General features: G+C 56.8%; 3 protein-coding genes across 3 annotated transcripts; all 3 read right to left on the bottom strand.

Moving 5' to 3' along the window:
• Nucleotides 1–93: 93 nt before the first annotated feature.
• CTRL (chymotrypsin like) lies at nucleotides 94–2120 on the bottom strand. Its single transcript, XM_059667710.1, has 7 exons — nucleotides 1992–2120; nucleotides 1332–1435; nucleotides 1160–1239; nucleotides 969–1050; nucleotides 623–803; nucleotides 403–536; nucleotides 94–305 (listed from the first exon to the last, which is right to left on the bottom strand). Exons 1-7 carry the CDS (start codon nucleotides 2041–2043, stop codon nucleotides 144–146), a joined length of 795 nt encoding a protein of 264 aa, XP_059523693.1. The 5' UTR covers nucleotides 2044–2120; the 3' UTR covers nucleotides 94–143.
• A 2643-nt stretch (nucleotides 2121–4763) lies between these two features.
• Nucleotides 4764–7357, bottom strand: PSMB10 (proteasome 20S subunit beta 10). Its single transcript, XM_059667709.1, has 8 exons — nucleotides 7155–7357; nucleotides 6816–6903; nucleotides 6631–6728; nucleotides 6379–6519; nucleotides 6003–6118; nucleotides 5847–5905; nucleotides 5062–5213; nucleotides 4764–4938 (listed from the first exon to the last, which is right to left on the bottom strand). The coding sequence occupies exons 1-8, from the start codon at nucleotides 7208–7210 to the stop codon at nucleotides 4827–4829; spliced, it is 822 nt and encodes a 273-aa protein (XP_059523692.1). The 5' UTR covers nucleotides 7211–7357; the 3' UTR covers nucleotides 4764–4826.
• A 1418-nt stretch (nucleotides 7358–8775) lies between these two features.
• On the bottom strand, nucleotides 8776–12633 carry LCAT (lecithin-cholesterol acyltransferase). The gene is made up of 6 exons (XM_059667703.1): nucleotides 12406–12633; nucleotides 11533–11689; nucleotides 11332–11447; nucleotides 11145–11240; nucleotides 10829–11053; nucleotides 8776–9372 (listed from the first exon to the last, which is right to left on the bottom strand). Exons 1-6 carry the CDS (start codon nucleotides 12554–12556, stop codon nucleotides 8798–8800), a joined length of 1320 nt encoding a protein of 439 aa, XP_059523686.1. The 5' UTR covers nucleotides 12557–12633; the 3' UTR covers nucleotides 8776–8797.
• Between the last annotated feature and the right edge of the window lie 112 nt (nucleotides 12634–12745).

The raw sequence follows: 12745 nt of genomic DNA, 5'->3' as shown, positions 1-12745 counted from the left end.
TCCTGATCTCTCAACACTTGCCATGCCGAAAGACCACGGGATAGACCTCTCCCCACCCCCAGCCAGGAGGACAGACGAGATAACACAAGAGAACAGAGTTTGGGGTCTTTATTGGATTAAAGGGAAGTGGCCTGTGGGTAGGCTCAGTTTTGGGCTGTGACCTGGTTGATCCAGGTGCTGAACTTGCTCACCCGAGTGTACATGGCAGGTGCGCGCACATTGCAGTTGCTGGTGCCCCAGGAGACAATGCCTGTAAGCACCCATGTGTTCCCCTTCTGGCAGACAAGAGGGCCTCCGGAGTCACCCTGAGGGAAGGAGAGGGGAGAAATCAGCATAGGAGGTGGGGCGGGGGGCGTGTGTGTCAAAGGACAGTGCAGAGGACAGGACGGTGCTAGTGCTCACCTGACATGAGGAGGCCCCTGAGCCACCTGCACAGATCATGGAGTCGGTGATACGTGAGCCCCAATACTGCTGGCACTGTCTCACAGTGACCAGCGGCAAGGCCACCTGCTGCAGGCGTGCTGGGGTCACATTGCCTGTGTGCCAGGAGGGGGTGGTTAGGCCCTAAGTGATTTGTCCCCACTCTCGCTCTCCCACCCAGATCTTTGGCCCAAGTTCCTACCTGTGCCACTGAGGCGGCCCCAGCCAGTGGTAACACACGTGATGCCTGTAGGCAACACCTCATTTGGGGAAGCCAGGCAAACTGGTGAGATGCGTGCTGTGTACTTGGCTGGGGAGGCAAGCTTCAGTAGTGTCACGTCATTGTTGAAGGTGGTGGGGTTCCAATATGGATGTGTGATGGCCTGTGGAGCCAGAAAGGGCCATACAGGATGGGGTGAGCACAGGCCCCCAGAGTTGATGGGTGCTGAGGGGGCTAGGCCAGGGAAGGCCCTGAATTCTTCATCCCCAGAGCCCACCCACCTGTACTGCTCACTCTTCCTTCCCAAGTCTGCAACTCAGGGACTCACCCGCGAGATGGACATAACTTGCAAAGGCTCAGAGTTGGATGATCGGTCGTACTCGCCCAGGACAACAACATGACGGCCAGGGCTGCAGTGAGAGTGGGGTTAAGCAGCCACAGGGAGGGCAAAGCAATAAGAGGGGCGTCTAGAGGAAGGAAGTGGGGAGAGGTGGGCTGGGGTGGGGTGGAAGCACTCACCTGACATTGCAGTGGGCAGCAGTGACCACCCAGGACGGGCTGATGAGGGAACCACCGCAGAAGTGGAAGCCGTTCTTATCCTGGGGTCAGGGATCAGAAATGGGAGGGGAACTCAGGTTTTGCCTAGGCATGAAGCACCTGGGATCCTGTCCCACCCCCAGGGTGCATGTACCTGCAGGGACACCTGCCAGGGCCAGGAGCCTGGCACTGCATTCTCCCCGTTGACAATTCTCTGGTTGAAGTTCAGTGCCGGTCTGATGGCAGGAATGCCACAGCCTGGCGATTGGGTTGGTGAGGACCTGTTTTCTACGCCCCAGCCCACCTCTCCCCCATCCTCCTTCCAGATGCCCTCAGCTTTGCACCCCAGAGGGGTCCAAATCCAGAGGACTCATCACTATCCCTTTTCACCCTGAGCTCCTTCTGGGCCCCTGCACATTTCCAGTCATTCCTACCCAGCCAGTCCCCAAGTGCTGTCCACTCTCCATTTCTCCAACCTACTCCCCACCGTTCCCCAATTCCTGCCCTCCAGCCCAGGCCACTTGTCTTCCTGACCCCTAGGATAATATCCTGGCCTCTCTATCCACTCCGTGCTCCATGCAGCCAGAAGGTTCTTCCTAAACTACAATCCATCCTTCACTTCTCAGCTTCCTACACCTGCTCTAGCTCCTGGGCCTGGACTGAACTCCTGTCCACCTCTTGCTTCCTCATGGTCTTGGCACATCCTTTTTCCTTTACCCACTCTGTCCACCTGCCTTCCTTCCAGCCCGCCTGGCCCCCTGGGCAGGAAGCCTGAGCTGGTGCTGGAATCCGGGGCTGGTCCAGGCCTACTCACCCCATGAGGAGCCGAGCAGGGTCAGGGTAAGGGTCAGACTGAGCAGCAGCATTGTGGCAGGTGTGAGGCTGAGATGGGCCTGGCTTTATGGATCTCCTTGTCCTTGGGCTACAGTCCCAGGCATGAGGCCAGGCCAGCTGTATGGGCACAGCCCTGTCCCACGCTCTCTTCTGGAGCAAGGTCTCTCTGGGCCAAGGTCCTCAGTCCAGGCCTGGACTTACCAGGAGCCCAGATGTGGGTTTCATACCCCTCAGTCCCCTAAAACCTGGCCTCTGATTGACTATCTGAACCACTTCACATCCCAAGTGCTGAGCACTGGGTCCTAAGGACTTACGGTTAAATTAGGTCTATGGTGACCACCTGGTGGCCTGGATCAGGGACGTTTCCCAGGCCTATCACGGCCACCAGACTCAGAGAAGCCTGCTCAGCACCCAGGAGTGTTCCTCACTGGTGGAGGGAATGTCCAGCTGTACCAGCAGAGAGCCAGGGTCATGTGGCCAGGCCAGGGGTTCTAGCAAGTTGTGAATCATTCCTCATTTTAGAACAGGAATCAGTTTGCTTACACAGATGGTGACTCTCCCACCAGCACATGGTGTGGTTGGACCCAAACCTTCATCTGTCTGGCTCTGAAGACCACACTCTTTTTTTCTTTTAATCTTCACCCTTGGATGTTTTTTCCATGATTTTTTGAGAGAGTGGAATAGAGAGGGAGAGACAAAAACACCAATGTGAGAGAGACATTGATTGGTTGCCTACTGCACGCCCCTAACCAGGGCCGGGAGCCAGCAACCGAGGTACGTGCCCTTGACCGGAATCTAACCCAGGACCCTTCAGTCTGCAGGTCAACGCTCTATCTACCCACTGAGCCAAACTTGCTAGGGCTGAAGACCACACTCTTTTTTAAAAATATATATTTTATTGATTTTTTACAGAGAGGAAGGGAGAGAGATAGAGAGTTAGAAACACCGATGAGAGAGAAACATCAATCAGCTGCCTCCTGCACATCTCCTACTGGGGATGTGCCCGCAACCCAGGTACATGCCCTTGACCGGAATCAAACCTGGGACCCTTCAGTCCGCAGGCCGACGCTCTATCCACTGAGCCAAACCGGTTTCGGCAAGACCACACTCTTAATGATGAGATGATGCCTGGGAAGGGACTGGAGCAAAGGAGGGCAAGGTGTGCACTCTTGGTGACTGCCCAACCTTGTACAGAGGATGCTGGTAGAAGGATAACAGTCATTAAACCTCTGACAACCTCCATGCCTTGGGGATCATGTGAGCAAGCCCTGGTGTCTACAGCTTCTTTGTTGTCCAGTTTGAACCAAGAGAGAGGAGAGGCCCCTATGTGCAAAGCTGCAGTGGGTAAGTTGGCTGGTCTCCTAGGGGGTGTGAGGGTTTCGACTATTCAAGAGAACAGTTTAAAATGTGAGTTAATGGTTAAACATGGGGATGGATGGATAGATATGTGGTAAAGCAGATAAAATATTAATTGTAAAGTCTGTGGTGGATATATAGTTGTTAGTGTACAATTCTTCAAGTTTTATGTCTTAAAATATTCATAATAAAATGTTGGGGGGGGGACCACAATCAGGGGTCCATGGATGTCCAGCCTAGAGTAGACCCTCCCCAAGAGGTAAGGCAGTTGCAAAGCTCCAATGGAGCTCAGCCATTCTGAGGGCAGGATGCTGCTACCAGCACTCAGCACCTGGGCCTAGCACACAGTGGGTGCTCTGCAAAGATTTGTTGGATAAATGTGTTGTGTTATATGTCCCCACAAGAGCACTGTAACCCCTGTCAGCCCAGAAACTTGGAGTCAATGTCCCTACTCACAACCCAACTTCATGTTAGCACCTCACATGTGCCTGGCTTTGGAGGGGTTTCACAGCTAAAGGTGTAACGGGGTGAGGAGTGCTCTGTGAAAACTTGCCCTTGGAATCAGGGAGCAGCTCCTATATCAGCACTTTATTTTTTTTATTATATATATTTCAGAGAGGAAGGGAGAGGGAGAGACAGACAGAAACATCAATGATGGGAGACTCACTGATCGGCCACTTTCTGCATGCCCCCTACTGAGGATCGACCCCAACCCCTCAGTCCACAGGCCAATGCTCTATCCACTGAACCAAACCGGCTAGGGCCTCTGTCAGCACTTTTGCCCTCAGTGGCATCCGGTGGGGAAGGGGGCTTGACTGAGAGATGTAGGCTTTGTCCTGGGCTACCAATGAGCCAGGCAAAGGCTCTAAGTGAGGGCAGTACTTGGGGACTTTTGGGTTTTACAACAGTCCCCAATGGACTATAGGGTAAGAGCAAGGTGTAGGAGTGGTAGGCGGACTTCTACGGTGTGGAATCAGGGTGGGGCTTTCCACCTTGAGTTTTTTTGTGTGTTTTTTCCCCAGAGAGGAAGGGAGAGGGAGAGAAACAGAAACATCAATGATGAGAGAGAATCACTGATTGGCTGCCTTCTGCACACCCCCTACTGGGGATTGAGACCGGGTATGTGCCCTTGACCAGACTTGAACCCGGGACCCTTCAGTCCACAGGCCGACACTCTATCCACTGAGCCAAACTAGCTAGGGCTCCACCTTGAGTCTTCAATGCTTGCCAGAGCTGAGGTTCTGGAGGAGGGTAGATGCCTAGGGTGATGAGTTGAAGGACACCTCTTAGACCAGACACTGGAGCCGTAGGAGGGACTGGCTCCTGCAGGGATATCTTAGCCACAGATCCCTGCTAGCTGCTCATACCCTCTGCCCAAGAACAACATAGCCATCTGTTCAGGTGTCTGTATTTTCTGCATTTATTCCCTGTTGTTCCAAGCTCTAAGCTTCAGCTTACTTCACTCCACTTCCATGGTCTGCACGGTTTCCTCCACCAGCTCCAGGGGCAGTGGCTTCACTGTCTCAGACAGGACAGCTGTGGTCCCAGGGGCAAAGTGGTACTGGGTGTGCCTGGGATGGAGGAGAAATGGCCTCTCAATATAGGCCCATCATGTGGCCTATCCTCTTGCAGCCCCCAACCTTCCCTGCTACAGCCCATCCTCCCCTGTGGTCCCACATCTCCCTTGCTCCCACCTCTCTATGGGCTTTGTGGGTGAGCTCAGTGTTCGCAGCATCTTGGCGCCGGTTCCCATGATCACACATGCATCCACACTGCCCCCGGAGCCCAGGTCACCCAGGATTCCTGCAGTGATGGCTTCCACCAGCAGCCCCTGCGCGGCCTCCAGCTGTGGCGATGTGTGTGTGAGGTCTGACGGACTCTTCTGGCATCGCCCACAGGCTACAGCCTGGGGGCTTTGTTAATGGTGAAGCCCGGACTGCTTATCCTTTGCTCACACCCAAACTCCTCTCCCCCCCTCTACCCCATCTCCACTCCAAACTCCCCTTCCCTGGTCTGCTTCCCTCTCCCCCTCCTGTTCCCACTGCCCACTGTCCCCATCTTCACAAACTTCTCTGAGCACTTTCCTGGCTCTGATTCCAGTGGCCTATCCACCCAATCAACGTGTCTTAGCCCCCAATCCACTGGATCTTTCTCTTTCTGGGTCTTACCTCATCCACTTCCGTCCCACCCCTAACAAAATGCAGACTCCAGACCCCACCTGCCACTTCCTCCCTCAGCTCCAGTCCTCTCCGAGCTTTGACTTCTCCGGCAGCCTAACACTTTGGCGCTGACGGTGGTCTGTTGGAAAACAGCACTCCTCTACCCTCACTCCACCGGTCCCCTCGGTCTCCTTTCAGTCGCCGCCTCCTCCGAGAAGCCTTCCCTGACCTCTAGACCAGCCAGGGTCCCTCTGCGCTCCCCCAGCTCCGGGGTGCACTTCCCACCCATGACCACGTAGTGGGGGTCAGGTGTCGCTCACCGTCATGTTCGGCTGGAACCGGTCCTCCAGCACCGCCAGGGCCGCGTCCTGGCCGGAGCCTGCAGGCAGAAGGGGCATCTAAGGTAAGCCGGCCGCCTAACGCAGGGCAAACGGGTCCCTGGGGCGGGGTGCGTGGGGACCCGCAGAACCGCTCACCCAGGGCCGTGAAGGGCAGACGGCTGTAGGAGCCGTGGGGGTGCACGCTGTAGAGCTGCGGTCCGGTCACGTCTACGCCGCCCACGACCAGCGACGCACCGATGTGGCCCTGGTACCTTGGCGCGGAGTGGGCGTGGTCATTCGCAGGCACTGGGGCCCAGGCCCCACTCCCTACACGCCTCCTGACCCGAGCCCCGCCTCTTCCGGCGATCGGGCGTCTCTGACTGACAGCGCTCCTTCCCTTGCCCAACTCCTCAGGCTGGCCTCTTCCGGTATTCCAGGACCTCGCAGCCCCGCCCATCCCGTACCACCTCCTCAGCCCCGCCCATCCCGCAACGGCCCCTCCCCAGGCCCATCTTAGCCCCGCCCTCTGCACCGGAAAAGCTTCTGGCGCAGAAAGCGGGTGACCGTGGCCACGCGGGGCTCGCGGCCCGTGGACAGCGCGTGTAGCTCCATGTTGGACGCCGCCATCCGCGTGGTCATCTCGGCGTCCGCGGCTACTCCAGCCCCACAGCAGCTGAGGGCGAAGGGAGGGTCGGTGTGGGCGGGGCTAGGATGGGGGGGGGGACAGGGGATGGGAACTAGGGGTGCGGTTCTTGTGTGGTAGAACGGGGCTGGGGGTTCTCACTAGATTTTGGGCGCGATGAAGTGGATCTTCTCGCAGTTCTTGTCCGCCACGACCGAATCGTTAGTGGCCCGCGTGTCCGCGCCCAGGATGACCCCGTCCTGGGGAGGGGAAAGGAGGCTGTTGGCCGAGGGCCTGCGCATCCCCGCCCGCCTGGCCAAGCCTCCCGGCCCCAACCTCAGGCTCACTCGGAACACAAGGCCCGCGATGGTGGTCCCGGTCTTGCGGGCATGAGGGGCCCGCAGTTCCGGGAGGGCGCGTTCCAAGGCTGCGTTTCTGGAAAGGGAAGAGAGTGGCCCATGTTTCGGTTTTTCTGGGACCCCCTTCATACCCCCAACTCCGTCCCGGGTGCCCTCAGCTCCCGGGTAAGCACGGGAATCCAAGCCGCCCACCACTGGCTATCTTCCTCTCACGTGCTCCCATCGCGGTACCCTCCGCCCTTCGCCACCAGGAATACAGGGCCCTCGGGGCTCCCACGACCTGACGGGGAGTGCAGGCAGCGCCGGACCAGCCATCCCCCACCTCACCTCTGGCAGTTCTCGAAGGAGAAGCCCCCTCGGGGTTCTAGCTCTGTTTGCAGCATCGTAGGATGGTCAGGGACTGGGTGGTCGCGGGTGAAAGGAGTGGGCCCAGCCGGGAGCAAGAAAAGCAGAGGCCTGTTCTCTGCAGGGCTCCACGTCTGACGCTTCCTGCTTTCGCTTTCACCTTAACTCAGAGGACGCTGGCTTGTCGTGCATCTCTTTCACTTTCACCTCTGGTCCCAAGCAGCTTGGGAAGAGGATGATGCACCTTGCCCGGCTCTCCAGGCTGCTCCTAGGTCCTCCCAACAAAGGGACAAACCCCTTCCTTCTGGCCATTGTTCAGCTCCTCCCCCTTCCAGTCTGAGCCCCTAGCTCTGCCTCTGATCCCAACTCTAACTTCAAGTCCCAGCACGTTAAGGCTGTTGGACCCTTTGCCAGGTCTCTGTCTGCCTTTTGTCCTTAGTTACCCTCCTTTACCCAACTTCTGCCTGTCTTTTACTCCTTCGCCTTCTCTTTGTCTTTTGTTCCTGTTTCCTACCCGGACACCTCAACATGGAGGCTCAATCATGCTGGTCCTTTCATCTTCCTTATCTCAGGTGCTGTGTTTCCTCTCTCAAGGGGGGCCTGGTGGTTGTCCATCTAGTGGCTTGGCAGCATGCCATGGCCAAGCCTTATTTCACCTCCCAGATAACCCTTTGTCTGTCCACATCTTTCACCTAACTACTGCTTAGTCTCAGCTAGTATCCTGTCTCCTGGCTACTACGTGGCCTCCCTGGCTTCCCCATACTTCCTGGCCCACCTTCCCCTGCAGCTCTAGCCTGCATAGAAGGAATCTGGTACACTCTCGCTGGTTAAAGCAAGTGCACACTGCTCTTAGGCTCAAACCCAAGTCTTTTCAGTGGGCCATGTTACCCTTCTCAGACTACTTGCCTCCATTAATAATTCAATCTTCATTAGCTAAATGATCTGATTAGTGGCTGTCACTCCCCCAGAATCTAATCTTTTGTACTTCTGCCACCCACCTGCACTCAAAAGGTCCTATCTTGCCCTAACCGATTTGGCTCAGTGGATAGAGCGTTGACCTGCGGACTCAAGGGTCCCAGGTTCAATTCCGGTCAAGGGCATGTACCTTGGTTGCGGACACATCCCCAGTAGGGGGTGTGCAGGAAGCGGCTGATCCATGTTTCTCTCTCATCGATGTTTCTAACTCTCTATCCCTCTCCCTTCCTCTCTGTAAGAAATCAATAAAATATATTTAAAAAAAAAAAAAAAAAAAAGGTCCTGTCTAGAGGTGGGGTCTTGCCTCCCCTTTTGAAAGCTGGGAGGGACAGCTCAGATCTTACCCATCCTAAAACCTTGACTCCATGTGCCCCCATCCCACAGCTGTGTGTGCAGCTGACCTGTCTCCATGCCCAGAGCAGAAGCAGGCACAGAGACAGGCTGCCTTAAGAGCTCAAGCAGGCGAGCGGGAAGCTGTACATCTCAGGATGGCTAGTTCAATTCTAGGTTTTAGCCAAGCTCCTCCTGCCCTATTCTCCACAAGGCACCAGGCCTGCAGCTGCTGATAATGAATCCTGGTGTGTGAACCCTAGTCTCCCCCCTCAACCCACAACAAACATCTCAAGGCTTACAGCAGCAAAGGATGATCTTTATTCAGGGGGCGGGGTCCCTGAGCTGGCAGCTGTGGGTACAGAGGTGCTATGTCGGTAGGTACCCAGCAGGATGGCATTGATGTGCTCTAGTGTCTGATTGCTGAAGACCATGTTGAGGTGGTCTGTCCCGTTCAGAGGGAGCAGGTGCACAGGCTGTGGCTGGAGGCCCTTCCATTGGGCACAGAGCTCACTGCTGCGTGTGGCCACAGTGTCATCGCCATCCTCATGGAGCATGCTCACGGGGTCTGTGTAGGGGAAGCCATGGTCAAAGATGTAGGTATGAGGCGTGGGCAGACCCACGCCATACAGACAATACACTTCTACACCAGGTGCTGGGAGTCCTGCCAGCAGGCTACGTGACTGTAGCCACATGTACCAGCCGTCTTCAAAGTACAGGTCTTCAAAGAAGCGCTGGAAGTCACGGCCTGTGTAGTTGAAGCTGGGTGTGGAAATGAACACATGGTCCTCAGGCCATACCCGGTAGTCAGGAAACATCCAGGGGGACGTTGTTGTTATGCGCTGCTTCTGTTTCAGCCTGATGCTGGACATTATTGGGATGCCCTGGTTGTCACCTGCGGACATGGAGCAAGGTGGGCAGGGAGCCAGAAATGGCTGCCCCTGGCCTACATCTTGCTGCCCAGCTCAAGCTCAGCTGGATGCTAATTTTCCCCAGCCTAATCTAAACATTGACCCCAAGCCAGACTAGAGCAAGGCTAGCAGCATTCAGTAGGTACTTAATGTGTGCTTATCCTATATAGTAAAAGGCTAATATTAATATGCAAACAGGCCGAACAACTGAACAACTGGTCGCTATGATGTGCGTTGACCACCAGGGGGCATGCATGGAACATGGCAGGCATTGGCAGCAGGTGGCAGAGCGCAGAACATGGCGGGCGTCCGCTGTGGCGGAATGGTGGAGCAGGTGACCGGGGGCGCCAGACCAAGGCGGGGCACCAGTTGCTGTCATCGGGGCGAGCCTCTGGTGGTTACTGAAAATTCTTTGCTCCCATGTGCCTCAGTCCCACTCAGCACTCGCACCCACTGCTGGCGCCCAGCGCTGGCCCCGATCACCACTGAGAGCTTCTCCACCGGCCCTGCTCCTGAGTGGCGACTGCCATCAGTGGGTGCAAGCGGGGCCAGCGTTGTCAGTGCATGGGAGCTGCGATAGCAGGAGCAGGGCTGCAGGCGGAAGGAACAGGGCAGGGGGGAAGGGGCGAGGTGGGAGGGGCGGAGGATGCACTGAGACCCGCCCCTGTGCCCACCGCAGCCTCGCAGCTCACAGTTCCTTTCAAGGTGCATGAATTCGTGCACTGGGCCCCTAATTAAATAAGCCCGGATACTGCTGTGAGGCAGAGCTGTAGGGCCTCAAAGGAGGACAAGGGGTGTTTTCCTGAGGATGGATGTGTACGTGTCAAAGGTGGGGGATAATGCTGGCAGTTCTCAGTCAAGTATCTGTTGGCCCTGTAGTCTATGCTGCACAGGGGTCAGGAAGGGTGACACAAGACCGTGTCTGTGTTTGACACTAACTAATGTAGTCTGAAGAGGGTTTTCCTTCCTTCCCCTACAGGGAAGACTGAGTTTGGCTGGGCCCAGCAGACAGTGGGTGTACAACAGGTGGTAGCTATGCCACTCCCCAGGGAAGGGCAGGAGGGGCTCCTAGGGTCTGGCCCTGGCTTTGGCAAATCTGTCTTCAGTAGGGCATATCCCTGGGCAAAGGAGCTCCTGGAAGCAGAGGCAGCAGAAAGCTTGGTGGCTAGGACCTGAGACTACAGGAACAAACCTGGGATAGTGAGCCAGACTTGCTTGGGTTCATTTTCTGTTAAACTCTCACTTTTTCATCACTAAGACAGATTTTGGCAGGAGCCACTCTAATGGTCTAGGCAAGGATCACTACTCTTGGGGGGCCAATGACAAGGGCCATGCCCCATGGGTGGTAGACCACACCTCCAACCTGGCATTGTGAGCACAGGCCCCCGGTCAGCTTTTATTCCATCCCTCAATCCCACCACAGGATGCAGGTGAACTCACCTGAGGCCAAGACCAGCATGGGCTTGATGGAGCCACCCCAGGGAGCCCCAAGAGAGATGAAGCCATCAATGAAGCGATCCTTCCAAGACTGGGGTTGGCGCAGCAAGAAATAGAGCAGGTGCAGGCAGCCAAGACTGTGCCCAATGAGGAAGACAGGCTTCCCATAAGTAGCATACATCTCTTCCACCAGCCCAGAGAGCTTCTGGTGGTACTCCTCCTGCTGGTCTGTGGAGGGAGGAGGGTGAATTCGGTCAGGGCAGTGGGCGTTAGGGGCCACCGGCCCTGCCAGGAGCCCATCATCTGCAGAGACACTCACTGGGCTCCAGGCGCCAGTCATAGGGGGCAGCCCGCACTGTCTCATCCCGCACGTAGCCATTGTTGACCAGATTCTGCACCAGGGTGTTCATGTAACCTGTGGGGGAGGCAGCAGCACTGGGGCTCTGGCCATGGCTCCTACAGGCCCACCGCAGCCTGGAGCCCCACCCTTTCCCCCTGCCACACACCTGCCAGCTTGTTTTTGTCCAGGTACTCAACAGAGTAGGTCTTGCCAAAGCCAGGGACACGGATCTGTACACCGGGGGCATTGGACACACGCCCAGAGCTGCGGTTGTAGACAACCCTGCGGACAATGGGAGAGTCAGCAGGTCAGCAACCAAGAGGCAGGGTGAGGGGGCTGGGCTTGGGGCGGAGAGGATGGCCCGTACCTGGTGTTATCGATCCAGCAGTCTACTCCAAGGGGTAGGAACATAGTGATATCCAGAAAGATGGTGAAGAAGTCCTCTGTTTTGCGGTAGCACATCCAGTTCACCACATCTGGTTTATCCAGTTTGGCTTCCAGCTGATTCCCCAGGCAGCCAGGCACTGCGGGCACTAGCCTTCACTCTGGGTTCCTCGGATTTCCCCCGTGATTCCCATCCCAGCCTCACACCCACCCTCCACCACTGCAGTGGCCAGCCTACATTTCCCACACCCTCAACTCCCAGGGACGAAGGACACAGCCCTCTTTGTAATCATTCTCCCACCTACCCCCCCAGCAGCGCAAAGGCCAGGCTCCCCTTAGGCAGGAAAAGGGCAGAGGCCAGGGCCACTGACCTCTGCCCTCGCAAAGCAAACACCTAGCCTGGCTTTCCGTTACTGCTGAAGTCCAAGGTGAGAACAAATAGGTATGGGGATGTGGGGGCTGGGCCTGGGAATAGGGGGACAGGCCTTGATGGGCCTTTCCTGCTCTCCTGAGCTGAGCATCCTGTCCTTGCTGGGGTGAGGGCCGAGGAAGGAGCGGTGGGGCTTAGCCCAAGGTCCAATGGCTGCAGCTAATACCCTGGCCAAGCCCTCAGGCACACACACACCCCCCCCCCACTCCACCCAGCTGGGGTAGATAACTTAGAGACACAGGAACAGTGTGGTGGAAGGAAGGGGTTGACTTCTCTGCAGGTCAAGCCTTTGGCCCCTCTGACCACTGAGGTAGGTATCAGGGCTAATACAAGGGCAGAGGGCCTTGGCAGGGTTGACTACCTGGGGCTGAGGCCCGGGCTCCCCAGGGTCTGGCCTGGTGCATCAGGGGCCTGGTGGGGGCTTACCGAGGATGATGGGCCGTGTGTGGTTACTGAGCTCAGCCTTGGGCGTGGTTTGCGGGGGGAACAGCACATTGAGGAGCCAGAAGGAGGCGGCAGGGGGGAATAGCAGCCCCAGCAGCAGCACCCACTGCCATGGGGAACCAGGCAGCCCCATTCCAGCCCTAGTGCCTACTGCCCAGTGAAGCAGTCTTGGGCTGGCCTTATCTGGAGTGGCAGTGGGAGGGGCCCCGGGGCCAGTGGGAGGGACAGTCTAGCCAATGACTATGGCCAGAGGTTGTGGGGAAAGGGGCACAGCCTTGGAGCTGGAGCAGGCTCTGGGCCTGGGTTCAGTTCCGCCTTTTTC

Source organism: Myotis daubentonii, chromosome 15, assembly GCF_963259705.1.
Source record: "Myotis daubentonii chromosome 15, mMyoDau2.1, whole genome shotgun sequence".
Classification (NCBI taxonomy): Eukaryota; Metazoa; Chordata; class Mammalia; order Chiroptera; family Vespertilionidae; genus Myotis; species Myotis daubentonii.
This window is presented reverse-complemented; position numbering and strand designations above follow the sequence as displayed.